At 41.0% G+C, this 20,535-nt stretch overlaps 1 protein-coding gene across 1 annotated transcript in view; it reads right to left on the reverse strand.

Annotated features, from left to right (window-relative positions):
- The window catches only part of HORMAD2 (HORMA domain containing 2), a 130,473-nt gene that overhangs the window by 32,435 nt on the left and 77,503 nt on the right, over positions 1-20,535 (reverse strand). The window contains exons 8-11 of the mRNA XM_033956131.1: positions 14,829-14,896; positions 11,271-11,422; positions 7,423-7,679; positions 3,656-3,749 (exon numbers count right to left, since the gene is read on the reverse strand). Of these exons, the coding sequence (XP_033812022.1) occupies positions 3,656-3,749; positions 7,423-7,679; positions 11,271-11,422; positions 14,829-14,896 (571 nt within the window). The remainder of the gene's footprint in view (positions 1-3,655; positions 3,750-7,422; positions 7,680-11,270; positions 11,423-14,828; positions 14,897-20,535) is intronic.

Raw genomic sequence — 20,535 nt, forward strand, 5'->3', positions numbered from 1 at the left:
GCTGGAGACTGAAAGAAGACTGAGGGAAATAGAGAGGAGGGGCTAGGATATACTGTCCCAAAGTTTTGTTTTCAGTCTCCACCTGCTGGTCATGATTAGATATATACCCAATCGTAAAGTTAACCTCTACTGGTCTGGAGAGTGCTAAAGAAATTTGGTATAATAAACATAGCCTGCATCTTGTACATACTAGTCTGCAGTTTTCTTTTTGCTTCTCGCTCATGAGGTTTTACCCATAGCCTTTCTTGCCCTCCAAAATAATTAGCTATCTTTAGATTTTTTTTCCCTTCAATACCTACAGGGTTCCTTTGGAATCAGTACATTCCCTTCCTTATCATTCCCAGAGAACTGCTGTCTAACAATCCCTTTTGCTTCCTTATAGAGTAGGAGATTGAAGAAGCCAAACAGTTCTTGGGCCTCAAACAAAAGGAATCTTGGTGATACTCTGGGGGATTTTCCCCACATCTGAGGACTGCTCCTTCTCACTACTGTATAAACCTGACTCATTGGATCAGTAGGCTGGCTTACAGCTACCCAAGGGATTTTTCTACTGTTACATAGGTCTCTATCTTTTCTTTAAGGTTACCTTCCAAACAGCTGACATCTTTACTCATCTCTTATGTTTAATTCTTTATTTAATTTTCAATTACATTTCCAAGCATACACATCTTGAACAGAAAGAATGGCAGAAATAAAAACATACAAATAGTATGAGTTAAAGAGGAAACCTAAATAAAATAAAGAAATAACAACAATTCCTATCATTCTCAAGTCCTCTATTATAGAGATCTAAGATTCAAACAAGTGAAAATTACAATATATAAGTACTTAAATAAAAAATATAACAATAAAACAATAGCCTGTAAAGGTGGGAGGTTATCTTCATTAGAATTGACTTTTTTATCAAGGCGTTTAAGAGACAGAAATCCAGTCAGCTGGGATGGATCATAAAAAACATACTTGAAGGATTTATATCTGATTATGCACTTGCAGGGAGGGGTATTGTAAGAAGAAAACTCCTCCTATAGCTGTCACTGCAGGTCTCATCAGAAGGAACTCTTGCCTTCTTCTCTGGGTATCTTTAGAGACATCAGGAAACATTAATATTTTGTGTCCCAAAAATTTTTTTGATTTATTTTTGAAAAATAACCTCAATATCCATTCTTTATCAGGAGCTAAGGCAACTGTTACCAGAAGTGTTGATGATTTCACAATTTTCTCCTCAGAGGTTTCCAATAATTCAGAAACATTAAGGGGTTTGTCTTAACAATTTTGTTCTGGATCTGATTGTTCCTGGCATTTTTTTTCCTGGAAGATAATATACCCTAACAAAGGGAAGTAATGATTGTTCTGGAACATTCAGAACATCCAGAAAATATCTCTTTAACATATCTCGAGGATTTATCAAAAGATCTTTAGGAAAATTTAATATCCTCAAATTGTTAAAACGATTATAGTTTTCAAGAGTTTCTAATTTTCTTCATATATTATTACTATCTTTAACTTGTGTCTCTTGAAAATTTTTTATTGTTTTCAATTATTTAGTCATTTTTTGAGTCTCACTTTTACTTTGATTAATTTTTTGTTTCATCTGTAGAATTTCTTCTTGCTGTACTTTTAATTTTCCTTCTATCTCTTCAAGCTTTGGGGAAAAAGTTTTCCTCAGGTTTACAACTAAGTCCCAAATATTCTCCAGGGTAACTTCAGGAGGTTTTACTAATAAAGAAAAGTCTTGTAGTGCTAATTCAGTCTTACCCGTTGCCGGATACATGTCTATTATTCCTTGTACTGGCTCCTCGATTGATCTACCAGCCACAGGTAGCTCCAGGGACACAAGTTCCCCTGCTGACTCCAAAGACAAGCTCTCTGGTAAACCAGCCTCTCACAGTGAGAGCACAGCCTCTTTGGACATGCTCACTTCCTGTGGAGAGCTTGCTTGTGGCCGTGGAGGAGGAACTCTATGGTCTGAGCTCAGAATAGCATCTAGCCCCAAGTCATTTGCAGCGGCGTCACTCATCGCCAGCGTCAACAGCGGGCGATTCCCAGACAAATCCATACCTCCAGTGAGGCGCCGCAAAATCTCATTGATAGTGCCGCTCGAAGGGATCTCCGGTCGTTGGGAGGCTCCACCTTTACCACTTCTTTTCGGCATTATTAAATGCTGAAGTTAATGGAGAAACAGGAACAGTTCATGGCGTCTCTCTCATATACTGGCTACCACGGTCATCTTGGATCTCATCTCTTATAACAAAGAATATGTTCCTTTCTTTTCCCCAGGTCCTCCCTCTGGTGACCTTCTCAAATCATTAGCCCAGTTATCTGTATCCTTTGCCTGAGATCTTCCATGTTTAGTTGTGGAGAGTTCTACCACTGGCTGTGAGGGAGGAACTAATACCCAGAAAAACCTATCTAGTGAAATCCCTTTCTCTCTCTGACCTGGGAGCTTTACTCTTTCTGGGAATGTGCTTTAGGCATGAAAAATTTCTCCTTTAAATAGCTATCTTATCTTGCTAATTAGGACAGCTAGGAATCTATCCCCATGCTTACTCTACAAGATCTGAGAATGTAAATTTAACCCTTTTTCTGCTGCCCTCATTTTCTTTTGGGTTGTAATTACAGGCTCTGTCTAAGGGAGGAGCTTTCACAACAGCCCTCTCCTGATTGCTAGGGCAACAGGAAGCCTGGAAGAGAAGCATAACAGCTTTCAACTCTCCTCTCTTCCGCTGCAGGGGGAGGGGGGTTCACTTGGCAGCAGGAGAGAGTGGGCATCTCTCCCACTGCAGGGTGTGTGGTATGTGGCAGTGGGAGAGAATGGTTATCTCTCCTGCTGCTGGGGAGGGGGTTTCACTTGGCAGTGGGAGAGAGTGGACATCTCTCCCGCTGCAGGGGGGGTGGGGGGTAGTGTTGGTTGGCAGTGGGAGAGATTGAACATCTCTTCTGCTGTTGTTGTGGTTTTTTTTGTGTTTTTTCTGCCTATGTGCCCATCGCTATCACCAATGAAGGGCATATGCAAATTTAGCAAATCTTCGCTACTCTCCACCAACCTCATTTACATGAGCATTGTTTGGAGAATGACTCGCTTTTTTTAATTCGCTACCAGAATGGCTGCAATAGCAGCTCGTCGTTTTTTAACGCAGTTTTTAAAAAATCTAGGCCTCAGTCTCCACTAGGCATATTCTATCCCTAATGTATTGTTTTAGAGGCCTTAAAGGGAAAGTTCCTTGCTGCCAAGGGCCGCTGCTTCCATTCCTACTCTCTTGTTACCTGCTGACACTCTTTAAAGAGAAAAGGGGACACTCTTTAAAGGAAAAGGGGATTGAGGGGTACAGATAGAAGTAGAGGTAGGTTATGGGAATAGTCAGAAACCACTTCACAGGTCATGGGCCTGATGGGCTGCCGCGGGAGCGGACCGCTGGGCGCGATGGACCTCTGGTCTGAACCAGTGGAGGCAACTTCTTATGTTCTTAATGCTTGTTTTCAACATCTCCTCCCCCTACCCAGGGAGTTTACCACTCTTGCCCATCACTATAAATATATACTTATACATATATACCTTGAAGGTTGTAGTTCTATAGGATATTATGCATTACATAAATATATAAATTTGCAAACCTACTGGTATATGTAGCTTTATTTATCTTTTGAGATCCTTTACCTGTCTGTTGCAATACTGAAGTAGGCTCCATATCTTCATTGTCTCTTTCTTTCATATTACTTTTGGTTTGGTGAATTTTGATTGGTAAGGAGCTCTTATACAAGAAAAACAATATAAAAAATTCATAAGTATACACATTTCTCCAAAAACTACAAATTCACAAACAGATTCATCATACCTTAGGTTATTTGGATGGGCAGTGTTTACAAATAATGTACTAAAATACAGGAAAATAAATCCTCCATGGACAAACAGAAATAAATCTATCTCACAAGAAAACTACATCATTTGACAGTACTGAGTATGGGATTTATAATAGCTAGAACTAAAAAAGCTAAGGAGATGTGCTTTTGCTTAACTAATTGTGCAGACAGGAGAAACACATTCAACTTCAGTTGGCATAAATAGATCACTAACGTGACTATGAAATGTGTAAAGGCTTATGAACCAGATGCTAGGTTGAAGGGCAGGATGCAATACTGGAAGTGTTTTCCTATTACAAATCTGAAAAACTTCTGATTACTTTGATGCAACTCTAAATGGCTGTAAGCTTCCATTTAGAGCACAGCCAGTCTCCTTTCTGGTGCACAGGGAAAACATATTGAACTTCTTTCTTACAAAGCCCATAGGCCTAGGATATATCCAAAGAGTGGCCTTCAGGAATGCTACCACCGAGTTTTAAACTTGTTTGCTGTGCTGGTATAAGTAAGGAAGAGTAGCAAAGATAGCAACATGGACTCTGGCTACTCCTCTTTTTAGGTTTTATTTATTTAAAATATTTATATCCCACACATCCCAAAATCTGTACGGAGTATATAAAAACATACATAATAAAACATAAATCTAACACAAAATACAGAAATAACATACTTGGGATGAACCCTGCTAAAACTGTGATTTAGAGAGTGATGCAAGGACAAAGATTCATCCTCCTCCACATATTTTCATCCCCATTCTTGCAGCGAAATGCAATTTTCATCCCTGTCCCCTCACCCTTAATTTTACTTCCCCGCATCTCTCGCTCAAAGCAGAAAGATGATTTTATGCAGTTTTATGGACCTAAGTAGTGTGTGTGTGTGGAAGGAGGGGGGGTTTAGACCTGTTTTAAGAACATAAGAACATAAGAATTGCCACTGCTGGGTCAGATTAGTGGTCCATCCTGCCTAGCAGTCCGCTCACGCAGTGACCCTCAGGTCAAAGACCAGTGCTCTAAATGAGTCCAGCTTCACTTGCGTACATTTCAGTTTAGCAGGAACTTGTCCAACTTTGTCTTGAAACCCTGGAGGGTGTCTTTCCCTATAACAGATTCCAGAAGAGCATCTAAGTTCCTCAAAGGTGTCCAAACTGACAAGAAGACCACTGGAGGGTTTAAGGCATGACCCTCCCTTACTCCCCCAGTGGTCACAACCCCCTCCTACCACCCAAATAGGACATCCCCCAACATCTCCCCCATTCCCCAATTTGTCATCTGAACATAAGGGGTTTGTCAGAGGATGTGGGGAGATATTGGGTGGATGTGGGGAGATGTTGGGGGGGAAGGGTGTAGGGGTTCGGTGGATGTGAGGGAGGGAGAGAGATAGATTTTGGAAAATACGAGATATAAATGTTTTAAATAAGTTAAAAAAAAATTCTCCCTGCCAATTCAGCTCATCCTGGCAGGGCAATCCTCCATCAGCTGATCCAGCAGGACTGCACAGAAACTGGCTGAGCTGATGGAGGTTCCCCTGCTGCGATCAGACAAGGTAGTTGGGTACATCTGCAAAACTTGTTTTTGTGTGTTTTCATGTGGAAGTTTTTATTTTTGAAAATGGCCAAAAAATATTGACATACTAAGGACCAAAAATGTCTACATAGGCCATTTTCAAAAATAAAAGATAGACGTATGGCTGTTTTGAGCGAGCAAAAAGAGCAGTGAACAATATTGAAGTGAACAATATTGAAGAACGGGTAAAATTTACAGCGAACTTTATTGAACAGCCCTTTTGATTGCATAGGACTGAGCGATTTAACTGTTACGGCGAATGGACCGACAGCTATGACTCTTTAACGAACACTTTTCATATGAGCGGGACTGATTTACGAGAGGAATTCAACAGCCATGATTGGTGAACTTTAAACTTTGTCCCGTGTTGGACTCACCGAGCTAAGTATCTTTCACCGTTTTTCACTATTTACTACTATTTTCACGAATTATTAGTGACAGGTGCACAGGGCCCTTGGCGCTGTGGTTTGTTGAAACAGACTGAGGATATTACATTGTCATTTTTATATATATTATATTTTTTAATTTTTTCTTTGGTTCATTGATGATCCTTTGCCACCTTTTACATTTTGGTTTTTCACTCTTCACATTTTGTGTTTTTTTATATTAGGTTTCAGGGAGTTTTTCTTTAGGGTGATTTCCTCTCCTGTAGCTTTAATCTGGAGATGATTGTGCTTCCAATTATTTGGTAATATACATTTATACTTTTTGATACAAATTATATATATTAAAGGGACAATATGATGTACGGGGCAGGGTTTATTTAGATTTATTTCTAAAGTGCTTGTCACTGCATAAACACCTGCCCGGGGCCAATGGTCAAAACGAGGGTACTGGGCCCATACTGATTGATCCTTTTATCTTATTTATCTTGTTTTCTTTAATTCCAATTTGGGGAAGCACCTTTTTCTTTATCACCTCCAGGGCTATTCCAGGACAGATTTTCACCATTAATACCAATTTTTTGTAATTTGCATTATTGCCGGTATTGGTATTTTCTTTTGTATTTTGGTTTTTTTTTGTTTTGAAAATGAACATTTTCTCTACTGGATTTCTGGATGTTTTTTCAAAACATCCAAATTAGACTTAGGCGTCCTATCGAAAAATGCCCCTTCCTGATTTTAGTAGTTAGTGCTGATATCTAGCAGAACTAACCAGTTAAGTGCTGCTGAAAAACAGAGGTTAGCCTCACACAGGTGATTTAACTAGCCGGGAGCCTCTCTTGCTCAGTTAAATCGAAAAGAAATCAAAACCCTGCTATTCAAAAAATTTATCCAGATATCTTAACTCTTCCCCTTGCCCTTTCCCCTCCCTTGTAAATTCCCCCTCAAAGTCTCACCCTCTCTTGTAATTTTTTCTCTCCAAAGTATCAACCATGTATACAGCTCCCTAAATTGTAAATCTCCTGGAAATGTCTAGTTATCTTTTGTGTAATCCTAATTCCTAAATTGTAATTTTCCTGGGAATGTCCAGTTAGCTTCTTTTGTAATCTGCCTAGAACTGCAAGGTATGAGGGGAATAGAAGTCACTAATGTAATGTAATGTAAATCACTTTGATTACCAACCCCTTGCTTTTATATGTAATGAAATATTATTGCATGTAATCATTAAACCCAAGCTATATTTGTTTTACTTGAATTACCAGCAAACTACTTATGAGGGGGAGAGTGTGGCACAGTGGTTAAAGCTACAGCCTCAGCACCCTGCTCCTTATGACCCTGTGCAAGTCACCAAATCCCCCCATTGTCCCTGGTATATTAGACAGATTGTAAGCCCACCAGGACAGACAGGAAAAAAAATGCTTGAGTACCTGAATAAATTCATGTAAACCAATTCTGAGTTCCCCTGGGAGAATAGTATAGAAAATTGAATGAATGAATAAATAAATGATGAATCATTTCATGGGATAAATAGGAAAATACAGCAACAGTGATATTGGAAGTTAACATTCTTATATGGAAGCTAGAAAATATGGTCTATTTAACCTATTCATACATTTCCTTACATCTGTGCTTGCTGCATTTTCTTCTTCCTCCTCATCACAATCTAGGCCTTGATGGGAAATCTCTGTACTGTTTTGATGCACCAGTTTGTCTGCCATTTCTGTCATTCTCTTGATCTCTGTTGTTACTTTCAACTTCATGGTATGATATCCTGTGGAGACCGATCCCACTTTTAGATTGACAGGATCCCCTCCAAACACAAGACTAACTGGATTGTTATCATCTTTAAAACCAGGGGGTTGGTAGTCAGCAGGAGTCACTGTGGGTAACAAAAAAAGAGGTTCCTGAAAAGACAGTGCTTTTTGGAAGGGTTGAACCTTTTGATAATGAGCTACTTTAGAAGTCTTCTCTATGATTTTTTTTCAATATTATGTCTAAACACAGGAGTCATCACAGTAAACTGAAAACCTAAAGCAAATTCTAAGAGAATAAGAACAGAAATTCTAGCCCAGTATCCCGTCATCATGGAGGCCAATCCAAGGCACAAATATTAGCAGCATTCCATGCCGCCGATCCAGGAATGAAAAGGAACTATTGATGAGACATCTGCTTCTTGTACACGGTTACCACCTATCTTCTATTTGGGGATGGCATTGGAACATTGTTTACAAAGTGTACAGATGATCATAAAACAACTGGTCAAACTTACTTGGCCACAGGGTCTTTGATCACAGCACCTTTTGGTCATATGGCTTTTGGTCACAGGACCCTGTGGTTATAGATTTAATGGATACATATACTATTGGTCAAAAAGCCATTCAATCACTGATATATTGGTCACAAGGGCATTGTCCCAGCACCTTTTGAACATAAGAACATAAGAATTGCCACTGCTGAGTCAGACCAGTGGTCCATCATGCCCAGCAGTCCGCTCACGTGGCAGCCCTCTGGTCTAAGACCAGCACCCTAACTGAGACTAGCCCTACCAGCGCACGTTCTTGTTCAACAGAAACTTGTCTAAGTTTGTCTTGAATCCTTGGAGGGTGTTTTCACTTATAACAGCCTCTGGAAGGGCGTTCCAGCTTTCTACCATTAACTGGGTGAAGAAGAACTTCCTTAAGTTTGTACGGAATCTATCCCATTTCAACTTTAGAGAGTGCCCTCTTGTTCTCCCTACCTTGGAGAGGGTGAACAACCTGTCCTTATCTATTAAGTCTATCCCCTTCAGTACCTTGAATGTTTCGATCATGTCCCCTCTCAATCTCCTCTGTTTGAGAGAGAAGAGGCCCAGTTTCTCTAATCTTTCACTGTACGGCAGCTCCTCCAGCCCCTTAACCATCTTAGTCACTCTTCTCTGGACCCTTTCGAGTAGTACCGTGTCCTTCTTCAGGTACAGCGACCAGTGCTGGACGCAGTACTCCAGGTGAGGGCGTACCATGGCCTGGTACAGCGGCATGATAACCTTCTCTGATCTGTTCATGATCCCCTTCTTTATCATTCCTAGCATTCTGTTTGCCCTTTTTGCTGCCACCACACATTGTGTGGACGGCTTCATCGACTTGTCGATCAGAACTCCCAAGTCCCTTTCCTGGGAGGTCTCTCCAAGTACCGCCCCGGACATCCTGTATTCGTGCATGAGATTTTTGTTGGTCATAGAAACATAGAAACATGTGTCATTAAGAAGTTGTTGCTAGATAAGGGAAGAGTGAAATTGGCAGTTAATGCACATGAGTGGAAATGATTCAGCAAATGTGATCTTGAACAGAATCAATGTTGTGTTTGTTGGTTTCCGACGGTTGGTCAGAAAAAGTGAATAGGGCTAAATGTCACCAGACAATATGTACCCAGATTTTATGAATTAAGAATTATGATAAGCATAGCATAAAATATACTGAGTTGAGGGGCTAAACTGGATTTGAGGGAATAAGTGGAATTTGTGAGCACTTTTGTGGAATTTCATTCAGTCGTGATTTAGTTCACAGCACTTATCAGTATACATTAGGGTGTTTGAACTCACGTTATTGATCACTTTTGATTTACATTGTGGTGACACTGGAATTGAGATTGATGCAACAAGGATTGTCATGGACAAAGATAAGTTGGAGAACATGCATGCAAGAAAAGGATTTAATGTAAAAAGTATTTAATGTGAAATCCATTCTGTGAAGGAGCGCTAGTGGAATGTATTGTGTTTGATGTTGGAATATATAATATTTATCATGAAAAAATGTATTCAAGTATCATTTGTGTGTTAATATGCCAAATTAATTCAATACAGAACTTTAGGTTTATAAGAAAAATAAAATATATTTATGAAAATTGTAAAGCTATGTTAAGTATAGTACCTTATTGTTATATGCAATATTTGTTTAGGTTCTAGCTAAAAGTTCCCCTATATAATTTATTTGGTTGCAGATAAACATAGAAAATGATGCCAGATAAAAGACAAAGGGCTCCTTTTACAAAGGTGCGCTAGCGTTTTTAGCGCACGCACCGGATTAGTGCGTGCTACCCGAAAAACTACTGGCTGCTCAAGAGGATGCGGTAGCGGCTAGCACACGCGATATTCCGCGTGTTAAGGCCCTAACACATCTTTGTAAAAGGAGCCTATAAGGCCTATCCAGTCTGCACATCCATATCATCCACTTTCTCTTCTTCCTGTGATGTTTTTCCTGTGTTTATCCAATAAAGGCTTAAGTTTAATATAAAGGTTTTCAGTTTAATTTTGTTGTGTACATGTACAGTTTTATGGATGTTTGATTGGATCTGTCTGGTGTCTAGATGAAATATAAATTAATATTTTATTGTGAACGACCTTGCTGTTGCTACGATAGGTGGCATATCAAGTTTAACAATCTATAAACTAAAATAAATAAAAGCTTAATTTACCCCCCTTTTACTAAACCGCGATAGTGGTTATTTAGTAGCGCAGAGAGTTCCTATGAACATCAGAAGCAGCATAGAGCATTCAGTGCGGCTCCCTCGATAATAACCGCTATTGTGGTTTAGTAAAAAGGGGGGGGGGGAATAATATTTTGGCATTGGTAGTGTTGTTATCAGAGTTCATTGGTTAATTCCCCTTTTACAAAAATGTAGTGGGAGTTTTACTGCTTTGACGCTCATATGAAAGCCCTTATGGAGCTTATATGGAGCTGTTACCACCACGGCCGTGCTATAAGCTGTGCTACGCTTTTGTAAAAGGGGGTGGAATGTAAGTCCTTGTTACAAATCTTGTAAAATAAATAAATGTGATTCGCTGAGCGAAAAGGAACTAAAAGTGGGGGTTGTGATTTATTTATACCATAAGACAAAGGGATATCGACTGCATAATCCTGCAAAAGTTTAGCCTCAGGTATAGACTAATTAAATCTTTAAAAAACGAATAGTTAATTAATAATAAATAGTAATTAACCCCAGAAATCACATACTCCACTTTAGGTATCTGCAGTTTTTAGGTTGTAGAACATGAAATCATGAAAGCTGTGAAAAAAATGCACAGTTCCATTCCACAGTACACAAAACTTTCAAAAATGAATGTTTCCAAGTTTAATTTACATTTGATATACTGCACTGGTAATAACATATATGTGGTTTACATGTTAAAATAACATTGTAAAAATAAATAATAAAAAAGAAACTATAAAGGAAATTAGAAACACAATCTATGATAGGATAGAAAGAAAAAGGGAATAAGTTTTGTTGTTAGTGCTTTGTTGCCTCTCCAAACCTTTTTAGCCTTTATCTCTGTTATTTGTAACCCCACTTTCGGCATCTTTTCACTCAGCAGGTCACAAATAAATACTGTAATTGATGTGGAGCTCCATTGACTGGGTTCTGGAAGTTGATATTATTTCACTACTCTACTATGTATTTAACTCTTTTAACATACTGGGAATCTCCTGTTGCTTACCTTCATTGTAGTAGAATAGTTTCATGGTAAGGGTTACATCATTGGGAAGAGGCTCCAGATTCTGCATTAGCATGTACAATTTACGGATCATTAGGATACTGGTCTTAACCTCTTTACTTCTCTCTCCACTCTCACAGCTTATTTTGTTGTTGCTATTGTAATAAAAACAAAAAAAAAAGAGAAAAAGATCAATTCTTGCAGCCTGAACTTCCTGAAAAATGATGCAATAGAATAATCTATAATAATAACAACAATTTATATACCGCAGGACCGTGAAGTTCTATGCGGTTTACAATGATTAGAAATGTTACAGATTGAATGGAATAAACAAAGTACAGATTTAGTGATTGATAGTTCTAGAGATCGTTTGTTGAGGACTAAGATTGTATAGGTTGGTTTCCTAAGTATTTCAGGAACAGATGTGTTTTTAGGCGTTTCCTGAATTCCCCATAGGTCGTAGGCATGAACAATTGTTCAAGGTCTTTACCCCATAGTGCTGCTTGATGTGCGAAAAGATGTTGGTGATGACTTTTAAATTTATAATCTCTAACCGGTGGAGAAACAAAGTTCGGGTGTGAGCTTTGCTTATGTCTGTTGGTAATGAAAGAGAAAAGGTCTGTTATATATTTAGTGGCTAAGCCATAAAGTACCTTGAAACAAAAACAACCAAACTTGAATTTCACACGTGCCTCCATCGGCAGCCAGTGTAGAAGTCGATAGGAAGGTGTTACGTGATCAAACTTCTTCAGTCCACAAAGTAGTCTAACTGTTGCATTTTGAACTAGTTGCAATCGCCGCATATTCTTCTGGGGGAGTGCCAAGTAGGCGATGTTACAATAATCGTGTTGACTCAGTATAAGGGATTGTACCAGAATTCGAAATGAGACATCGAAGTAAGCTCTGATGGACCGAAGCTTCCAGAGGGTGAGAAAGATTTTTCTGATCAAGGAGTCTACCTGGTCTTTCATGGTCAGGTTCTGGTCCAGTGTTACTCCCAATATCTTCATAGTGGGTTGAATGGAATAACTAAGGTTATTGATGCACATTGGTGCTTTAGTGTCAAGTGGGTATGGCGATGCTATGAAAAATTTTGTTTTCTCTGAGTTTAGTTTTAGTCTGAATTCAGTCATCCATTGCTCCACCCGATTTAGTACTTCTGTTGCTTTGGGGGTGACTTCTGAGACACAGTTGGTGAATGGGATAATTATCATGAAGTCATCAGCATAGCTAAATAGTTTTATCCCCAGCTGGGACAGTTATGCACCCAATGAGGACATGTAAACATTGAAGAGCAAAGGGGATAGTGGTGATCCTTGTGGCACGCCAGATGGATTGCTCCATGTGTCAGAGAGATCGTGATTAAAACAGACTTGGTAGGTGCGTGATATAAGGAAACCTCGAAACCAGTTCAGTACCTCTCCTCTGATTCCAATTGCATCTAGGCATTGTAACAGTTTCCATGGTCCACCAAGTCAAAGGCAGAACTCATGTCAAATTGCATGATTAGGGCGTTGAGGCCCTTACTGAACAAGTAATGCAAGTTGTCCAAAATGGCCGCAATTACTGTCTCAATGCTAAACAGAGGCCTGAAACCAGATTGAGTTATTCCATTAGTTATTCCAGGTTGAGATATTCCATTAGTTGGGTGTGTACCAATCCTTCCATGATTTTTACCATAAATGGAATAGATGCTACTGGTCTATAGTTGGTTATTGATGTTGCTGATTCTCTACAATTTTTTGGGATTGGGGTTATTATAATATGACCACTATTGGTGAGGAATTTTCCATTGTTTAGGTTATTGGTTAGATAATTCAATAGAGATAATTTAAAGTCTAGTGGAGCTACTTTCATAATCTTTAGGGGACATAACACTATTCTTTACATTAGTACACTGTTATGGTTTAATTTATTAAATATGTTCAGGCTGTTTAGTGTGGGTCCAATATTCAGAAAATGCTGAACTCTTAAATTTATGCTACTAAGCTAGACTTAGCTGGTTAAGTGCCACTGAAAAATAGTGGCTAGCCCTGACCAAGCAATTTAACCGGCTAAATCACTCTGAATATCAACGAGGATGCTCATCAATTTAGGCCTGCCATTCATATACCTAGATTTAGGAGCCTAGTAATTTATTTTCCCTGTCTTAAATCTACCCTTGTTGCCACCCATCTTTTATGCATATAAATATAAGAGTTTAATGAAATTTTAAATAAAAATGTATACACTCAGCCCTAATAAATTTTTGAAGAGGTCAATTTATGAGCACAACTCCCAAAGTTAGGAGCATCCTTGGAATATCTCTATCTCCTGAAACTGCAATTACAACTACAAAGAAGAGTTTATGACTCTAAGTGTGAACATAATGTTAGCCAAAATTTCTTGGCATTTAAGCAAATTAGTAGTTGGAACCTAAGCACAGTACCAGGCAGACTTTTGCGGTCTATGACCTAGAAATATCAATGAACAAACACAATTATGAAGCCTTTAGGATTTCTAATCGGGGACATCGTCTGTTGGTACGAAATGGCAGAGCCTTGGGGAAGAAGATTATTTTGTCAGTTTGGATGAGTAATGCTGTACCTTCATACTGTCAAATTTAACGGTGGGTTTTACTAAACTGCAGAAGAGCTTCTTACTGTGGGCCAGCAAGGTAAATGCTCTAATGCTCATATGAATTGAATGAGTGTCAGAGCATTTACTTTGGTTCCATGGTTTACTAAAAGGAGCTCTAAATTTTTAACTTTGTTTTCCCAAATCTTCAGCATCCAAAAATTTATGTATGTACTGTAGCATTATAATTTAGCTTTGAACTTGATATGTTGTCTGTTTTAGCAGCTAGGGGTACTATATATCCAACATTTTTTGCTGAAATGCTTTATTAAGGATCTCCCCCTATAACAAAAATAAAAGTTACCAATATGGAACTCAGAGAATAGTTAAACTCTGGAACACACTGCCAGAGGTTATGGTAAGAGCAGATAGCATAGCTGGTTTTAAGAAAGGTTTGGACAATTTCATGGAGGAAGTGTCCATAGTCTGTTAATGAGAAAGACATGGGGGAAGCCACTGCTTGCCCTGGATCGGTTGCATGGAATGTTGCTACTATTTGGAGTTCTGGAATCTTGCTACTCTTTGGGTTTTGACCAGGTACTAGGGACCTGGAGTGGCCACCGTGAGAACGGGTTACTGGACTTGAAGGACCAATGATCTGACCCAGTAAGGCTATTCTTATGTTCTTAACCAAGCAATTGCCCTAAGCCTCTATGTACAAAGGGTCCAATCCTGTCCAAAGCTAAAGAAGGTACAGTCTACTACTGGGCTTTAGAGCCCCCTCCCAAACTTTTGCCCTGGGTTGCAGCATGTCTTAATAGTGGCCCTGGCAGTTTTATACAAACCCCTTTCCACTAACTAAACTATTGTTCTACCACCAGATTGACTTTTACAATTATCCTTAAAGAGAGTGGGGTTGGTTAACATCTATTTTCTAATTTAGAAATAACAAAAGATGACAGATTTACACATTTTCCAATATTTTCTGGAAGAAAATTGTATTACCTGACAAAGTCCATATTTGGGCCTTCTTTTGTGTACCTGAATTTAAATTGATACAGCTCTGTCACACTCTAGAGGTTTTTGAAGGGAATAACAACAAATAACACATTAACAAAAGAAAACTTCTGTATTTTAATATCAAGAAACAAAATTTATCTTGATTTTAGTGTTTGCTAAATGGCTTTTTTTATCTGACCAAAAAGAACCCGAGGAGGTTTCAATTTAAAAAAAAAAAAAAAAGGTAAGAATGCCTATTTAACTGTTAAAATAAAGCTGATTTTCAAACAAATCTAGCTGGATTGAACCCAGCTGGCTAAAATTATTATGCTCAGACTGTGCACCTGAACTTGGGGGGGGGGAGGTTGGATTCATCAAGGTGTGGCAAAGGTTCACCCTTTACAGCACTTTGATGCCCCATGAGATTAAGCAACCTGCAGTATCCCAGTACTACGGTTTGCTGAACCCCCAACCTATAGGAGTAATGCTGTCTGCAAGCCACCTCGCAAGCAGTGTTATTCCTTAAGCCAGGGGTGTCCAATGTCGGTCCTCGAGGGCCGCAATCCAGTCGGGTTTTCAGGATTTCCCCAATGAATATGCATGAGATCTATGTGCATGCACTGCTTTCAATGCATATTCATTGGGGAAATCCTGAAAACCCGACTGGATTGCGGCCCTCGAGGACCGACATTGGACACCCCTGCCTTAAGCAAACCTGTGGGAATATAAAATTCCCCTCTCTCCATGGCATGACCCCACACCTCGCAATCCTCCGAACCCCTCCCTGTAGCCCCTGTTGTCCTCTGAATCTCCTCAATGACCCCTACTGTGATGTCTCTTGAATCTCCCCTGGTCCTCTGAACCTTCCCTGAACCCCTCAACATCTCTGGTAGTTTAGTGGGGTGGCCAGGAATGATGCCCCATCACTCCTGACCTCTACATAGAAACATGATGGCAGATAAAGGCCAAATGGCCCATCCAGTCTGCCCATCCACAGTAACCATCATTTCTTCCTCTCTCTAAGACAGTGGTTCCCAACCCTGTCCTGGAGGACCACTAGGCCAATCGGGTTTTCAGGCTAACCCTAATGAATATGCATGAGAGAGATTTGCATATAATGGAAGTGAGAGGCATGCAAATCTGCTCCATGCATATTCATTAGGGCTATCCTGAAAACCCAATTGGCCTGGTGGTCCTCCAGGACAGGGTTGGGAACCACTGCTCTAAGAGATCCTATGTGGCTATCCCATGCTTTCTTGAATTCAGACACAGTCTCTGTCTCCACCACCTCTTCCGAGAGACTGTACCACACATCTACCACCCTTTCTGTAAAAATGTATTTCCTTAGATTACTCCTGAACCTATCATCTCTTAACTTCATCCTATGCCCTTTCATTTCAAAGCTTCCTTTCAAATGAAAGAGATTCAACTCATGAGCATTTACGCCACGAAGGTATTTAAACGGCTATATCATATATCCCTTCTCCCACCTTTCCTCCAAAGTATACATATTAAGATCTTTAAGCCAATGTTAAGCCCATCTTTAAAAAGGGATCAAGAGGTGACTTGGGGAACTACAGACCGGTAAATCTGACCTCGGTTCCGGGGAAAATGGCGGAAGCACTGATAAGACAGCATCAAGGAGCATCTAGAAAGGAATAAACTTATGATAACAAGCCAACATAGCTTCTACAAGGGAAGATCGTGCCTAACAAACTTATTGCACTTCTTCGAAGGAATTAACAAATGGATGGACAAAGGGGACCCCATAGACATCGTATACTTAGACTTCCAAAAAGCCTTTGTCAAGGTACCCCATGAACGCCTACTTCGGAAATTGAAGAACCATGGGGTGGAAGGAGACATACACAGATGGATCAGAAATTGGTTGGAGGGTAGGAGTGAAGGGCCACTACTCGGACTGGAGGAGGGTCATGAGTGGTATTCCGCAGGGGTCAGTGCTTGGACCGCTGCTGTTCAATGTATTTATAAATGATCTAGAAACAGGGACGCAGTACGAAGTAATAAAATTCACCGACGACACCAAACTATTTAATGGGGCTAGGACTAAAGAGGACTGGGACCTGAACAAACTAGGGGAGTGGGCAACGAGATGGCAGATTAAGTTTAATGTAGAGAAATGTAAAGTCTTGCACGTAGGGAACAGAAATCTGAGGTACAGCTACACGATGGGAGGGCTGTTACTGAGTGAGAGTACCCAAGAAAGGGACTTGGGGTAATAGTGGACAAGACCATGAAGTGCACAGCAGCCGCTAAGAAAGCAAATAGAATGCTAGGTAAAATCAAGAAGGGTATTACAACCAGAACGAAAGAAGTTATCCTGCCATTGTATCAGGCGATGGTGCGCCCGCATCTGGAGTACTGCGTCCAATATTGGTCGCCGTACCTAAAGAAGGATATGGCGATACTTGAGAGGGTTCAGAAGAGAGCGACACATTTGATAAAAGGTATGGAAAACCTTTCATACGCTGAAAGATTGGAGAAACTGGGGCTCTTTTCCCTGGAGAAGCAGAGACTTAGAGGGGATATGATAGAGACTTACAAAATCATGAAGGGCATAGAGAAAGTGGAGAGAGACAGATTCTTCAAGCTTTCGAAAACTACAAGAACGAGAGGGCATTCAGAAAAATTAAAAGGGGACAGATTCAGAACCAATGCTAAGAAGTTCTTCTTCACCCAATGGGTAGTGGACACCTGGAATGCACTTCCAGATAGCGTGATAGGACAGGGTACGGTATTGGAGTTCAAGAAGGGATTGGACAATTTCCTGAAGGAAAAGGGGATAGAAGTGTATAGATAGAACAGTTACTTACTGTAACAGGTGTTATCCAGGGACAGCAGGCAGATATTCTTAACTGATGGGTGACGGCACCGACGGAGCCCCGGTACGGACAATTTTAGAGTGATTGCACTCTAAGAACTTAGAAAGTTCTAGTTAGGCTGCACCGCGCATGCGCGAGTGTCTTCCCGTCCAACGGAGGCGCGCGGTCCCCAGTTAGGATAAGCCAGCTAAGAAGCCAACCCGGGGAGGTGGGTGGGAAGTAAGAATATCTGCCTGCAGTCCCTGGATAACACCTGTTACGGTAAGTAACTGTGCTTTATCCCAGGACAAGCAGCCAGCATATTCTTAACTGATGGGTAACCAACAAGCTAACAAAAAGAGGGATGGAGGGAAGGTTGGCCATTAGGAAAATAAATTTTGTAAAACAGATTGGCCGAAATGTCCATCCCGTCTGGAGAATGCATCCAGACAATAATGAGATGTGAAAGTATGAACTGAGGACCAAGTAGCAGCTTTGCAGATTTCTTCAATAGGAGTTGATCTGAGGAAAGCTACAGACGCTGCCATAGCTCTAACCTTATGGGCTGTGACAGAACCTTCCAGTGGCAGTCCGGTCTGAGCATAACAGAACGAGATGCAAGCAGCAAGCCAATTGGATAACGTGCTTTTAGAAACAGGATGTCCCAACTTATTTGGAACAAAGGACAGAAAAAGTTGGGGAGACGATCTGTGAGGCTTAGTGCGCTCTAGATAGTAAGCCAAAGCACGCTTACAGTCCAAAGTATGCAAAACTTGTTCTCCAGGATGAGAATGAGGTTTCGGGAAGAATACAGGCAGGACAATGGACTGGTTAAGATGAAAGTCAGATACAACCTTAGGGAGGAACTTTGGATGCGTATGCAGAACCACCTTGTCATGATGAAAGATTGTGAAAGGTGGATCTGCAACTAGTGCATGCAATTCACTGACCCTCCTGGCAGAGGTGAGAGCAATAAGGAAGACCACTTTCCAAGTGAGAAATTTGAAATGAGCTGTGGCTAATGGTTCAAAAGGAGGCTTCATTAAAGCTGAAAAAACCACATTAAGATCCCAAACCACAGGAGGGGGCTTGAGAGGTGGTTTTACATTGAAAAGTCCCCGCATGAATCTGGAAACCAAAGGATGAGCAGTAAGAGGTTTTCCGTGAACTGGCTCATGAAAAGCAGTAATGGCACTGAGGTGGACTCTGATAGAAGTAGATTTGAGACCAGAGTTAGACAAAGAAAGGAGATAATCCAACACTAGTTCTACTGCTAGCGAAGTTGGATCATGATGATGCAGAAGGCACCAGGAAGAAAACTGGGTCCACTTCTGTTGATAGCATTGAAGAGTGGCTGGCTTCCTGGAAGCATCAAGAATAGAACGGACAGGCTGAGAAAGAAGTGAATGAGCCGAGGTCAGCCCGAGAGATACCAAGCTGTCAGATGTAGAGACTGTAGGTTGGGATGTAGGAGGGTCTGCTGATGCTGAGTAAGCAGAGAAGGAAACAGTGGAAGAAGTATGGGCTCCCTGGAACTGAGTTGAAGTAGAAGGGAGAACCAATGTTGTCTGGGCCACTGTGGAGCGATGATAATCATGGTGGCGTGTTCCCTCTTGAGCTTGAACAAGGTCCGCAACATGAGAGGCAGAGGAGGAAATGCATAAAAGAAGAGATTGGTCCAATCCAGGAGAAACGCATTTGCTGCCAGACGGTGAGGGGAGTAGAGTCTGGAGCAAAATTGGGGCAGTTAATGATTGTGAGGAGCTGCAAAAAGGTCAACCTGAGGAGTTCCCCATTGAGCGAAAATGGACTAGAGAGTTATGGGATCGAGAGTCCATTCGTGGGGTTGGAGAATTCTGCTGAGATTGTCCGCTAAGGAATTCTGCTCTCCCTGAATGTAGACAGCTTTCAGGAATAAATGGCGAGCTGTCGCCCAAGACCAAATCTTTTGGGCCTCCTGACACAACAGACGAGAGCCCGTCCCACCCTGTTTGTTGATGTAGTACATTGCAACCTGATTGTCTGTGCAATGTAGTAGAACTTGAGGAAAGAGGAGATGCTAAACAGCCTTGAGAGTTCTGAGTTCCAGGAAATTGATGTGATGCTTCTTTTCCTGGGCAGTCCAAAGACCTTGAGTTTGGAAATCGTTCAAGTGGGCTCCCCAGGCATATGGGGAGGCATCTGTGGTGATGAATAGATGATGAGGAGGCAGATGGAACAGAAGGCCTCTGGAGAGATTGGAAGATTTCAACCACCATTGCAGAGACTGTCGAAGAGACGATGTCACAGATATGTGTCGCGAACAAGGATCCGTCGCCTGAGACCACTGGGTAGCTAGGGTCCATTGAGGAGTGCGCAGGTGAAGACGTGCGAAGGGGGTGACATGAACTGTCGAGGCCATGTGACCCAAGAGTATCATCATTTGTTTTGCAGAGATGGACAGCTGTGGGAGCACCTGCTGACAGAGATGAAGAAGAGTCTGAAGGTGGTTGGATGGGAGAAATGCCCTCAAGAGAACAGTGTCCAAGATCGCTCCGATGAACTGAAGCCTCCGAGTGGGGATGAGGTGTGATTTGGGCGATTGATCTCAAAACCCAGAAGTTGGAGAAATAGGATGGTCTGGTTGGTGGCATGAAGCACTTCCTGAGATGAAGGAGCCTTGATTAACCAGTCGTCCAAGTAAGGGAAGACTTGAAGATGGTGAGAGTGTAGAAAAGCGGCCACCACAATGAGACACTTTGTGAATACCCTGGGAGAGGAGGCAAGACCAAAGGGTAACACTTTGTACTGGTAATGACAGCGATTGATCATGAAGCGGAAATATTGTCTGGAGGCCAGATTAAACGGGATGTGAGTGTAGTCCTCCTTGAGATCGAGGGAGCATAGCCAGT

This window comes from Geotrypetes seraphini, chromosome 8 (genome assembly GCF_902459505.1).
Source record: "Geotrypetes seraphini chromosome 8, aGeoSer1.1, whole genome shotgun sequence".
NCBI lineage: Eukaryota > Metazoa > Chordata > Amphibia > Gymnophiona > Dermophiidae > Geotrypetes > Geotrypetes seraphini.